At 44.4% G+C, this 2367-nt stretch overlaps 1 protein-coding gene across 1 annotated transcript in view; it reads left to right on the top strand.

The window, feature by feature from the left end:
• ETNPPL (ethanolamine-phosphate phospho-lyase) overlaps positions 1-2199 on the top strand; it is a 43862-nt gene extending 41663 nt beyond the window's left edge. Inside the window, exons 11-12 of the mRNA XM_012655083.1 lie at positions 316-453; positions 1587-2199. Coding sequence (XP_012510537.1) covers positions 316-453; positions 1587-1712 — 264 coding nt within the window. The 3' untranslated portion in view covers positions 1713-2199. The remainder of the gene's footprint in view (positions 1-315; positions 454-1586) is intronic.
• Positions 2200-2367: the final 168 nt, after the last annotated feature.

Below are 2367 nucleotides of genomic sequence, written 5' to 3' on the forward strand. Positions count from 1 at the left end.
GTCCTCATAGCTCCCAGCAACCCCAAACTCTTGGGCTCAAGCGATCCTCCTTCCTCGGTCTCCCCAGGAGCTGGGACTACAGGCATGCGCTACCACACCCGGTTAATTTTTCTGTTTTTAGTAGAGACGGGGTCTCACTCTTACTGAGGCTGGTCTTGAACTCCTGAGCTCAAATGATCCTCCCGCCTCGGCCTCCCAGAGTGCTGGGATTACAGGCGTGAGCCACCGCGCCCGGGCTAAAAGCAATTTTAATAGCGATACTTTTTAAACACATGACATTTACCTCTCTATTCTTCATTTAATGTATCCATATAGATACCAAAAAGGTTTTTTTCAAAGATATTTATGTTATTCTGTCTTCTCCATTATATCTTCCTTGATTTAGTTCTAGAAGAAGCCCTGGGAGCCAAAACTGCAAGTGTGATTTCTGAGAATACTCCATGCAAAACAGAGGTAAGGGTCGGCTACTTTATTTGTAGAGGGAAAGTTTAAAACTTTGGGAATTTAAGGAAAAGGAATGCAAATCTTTACAAACAATTGCACGGGGACCATTAGAGCAAAACCGGGGTGTGCTCAGGTGTGCTTCCTGTGGCACTGCTGAGTGCACAATTAGATTTCCAAAGCATGTGTCATCGCTTCAGAGGAATAAAGCCAAAGACCCATTCTTACAGGATCATTCCCGTATGAGAAACAAAAACAAAAACCAACCCTCAGGCCTGCAAAGAGGGCCTTCGACATGGAGAGATGATAGCCACGGCCCGAGCCCCTTCCCGTGCGCTCTGGGGGCCGCCTGTGGCTCCCACACGCTGCTCTTCCACGTGGCCCCAAAGCACCAGCGTCAGTTCTGAAATGAACTTAACACTACCCTCAAAAGGCAGCAGGGCCTGGGAACCATCCGGCACCCAGTGGCCTAGTTCCTGCATTTGATGTGCTTCCAGCGAGGGCTTTTCCACTCTCCCCTCGCACTGCCTGCGGTGTGAGAAAGAGCACCCCGGGTCAGGGAACAGAAAGACGAAAACTCGAGAGGCTTTGCTGCATAATTTGTTGTTTGTTCATGACTTAGATGCATAAAGGAACATTCAGTGCCTGGAGCCGGCCCGCACAGCCAGGCCAGTCAGCAGAATCTTTTTTGTGATTGGAAAACCTCGGGCTATTTGAGTGGGAGCGGATCATCTGCCAACAGGGTGGCTTCTGTGTCCTCGAACAGCACAGACCAATTACAGGAGTCAGCTAGCATCTGATTTCGAGAGTAGCTTCCCAAGTCTAAGACAGAATCACAACTGTATAAAAACTAGTTCTCCAAACGTTGAAAAGCATCTTGCAAAAAAAAAAAAAAAAAGAACAAGGGAAATCCCACTTTGGAGTTAGCAAGTTGTCACACATTCCTATGACACCTTGACCCGAGTCCCAGATTTTATGTTGACATCACATTTCAGGTGTCTACTGAAGATACTAATAAGGCGGTTAGGAGGAACAAGCAGTATGGTTTTGCCTTGCTTTTCTGTGTTTTTTGTTGGTTGGTGGTCCGTTAAGTCAGTCCTGTGGAGGCAGGCTGGTTCAGAGGTGGGTTTGTGCCTGTCCTGCAGGTGCCGAAGGAAGCACACCTGGAATTGCTCAGTGGCGACGCTGACTCCAGAGAAAGTTCCAGCAGGAAGAGAAACGGTGCGTGCACAGACAAACATGCCCTGCTCAGCAAGAGGCTCAAGACGTGAACGATTAGCAGTTTAGAGCAAGATACACGTCCAGAGTCACAGAGAGTGAGCGGATGTGTCTCGTCCGTTAGCTCCATTGTGCTCTAAAGCCGGAACTGTCACTCAGCTTAGATTTGTAGACAAAAAGGTAAATTAATAACAAGAATAAACCAAGTGGTAACCAAACCACGTCAGGATTATTAGTTCGGCCTCTGGCCTATTAATTTCTTACTTGAGATTTCTGAACGTACTTAATTATTCTACTAAATGTAAACTTGCAAATTCAAAATTAAGTCGGTAGTTTTGCTTCTCATGTTCTAGTGTTTGAAATCCAAGAGCGCAGTGCACTACCGCAGCACGGAGGGAAAAAGAAAAGAAAAAAGAAATTAGAGAGCAAAGTATAATAGGGCCCTTCGCTTTGGAGATTTAGTGCCTTAAATGTGAATCCTATAATGATTTCATATATAAAAGTGTATTTATTGACTGTAATAAAACAAAAGATGATGTAAAAAAATTTTATCAGAAAAGTGTTTTCCCTTCTTTTGCAGAGAATATTAAGGGTTAGGGTGGTAAAATCAAAGACATTCAGGAAAAATCACATACAGCAAATATTAAAAAATAAACCCACGTAATTTTTATTACAGGACATTGTTATAATTTTTCTGTTTTATTGTTA

The sequence above is a fragment of the Propithecus coquereli genome, unplaced genomic scaffold (assembly GCF_000956105.1).
Source record: "Propithecus coquereli isolate 6110/MARCELLA unplaced genomic scaffold, Pcoq_1.0 Scaffold46, whole genome shotgun sequence".
Classification (NCBI taxonomy): Eukaryota; Metazoa; Chordata; class Mammalia; order Primates; family Indriidae; genus Propithecus; species Propithecus coquereli.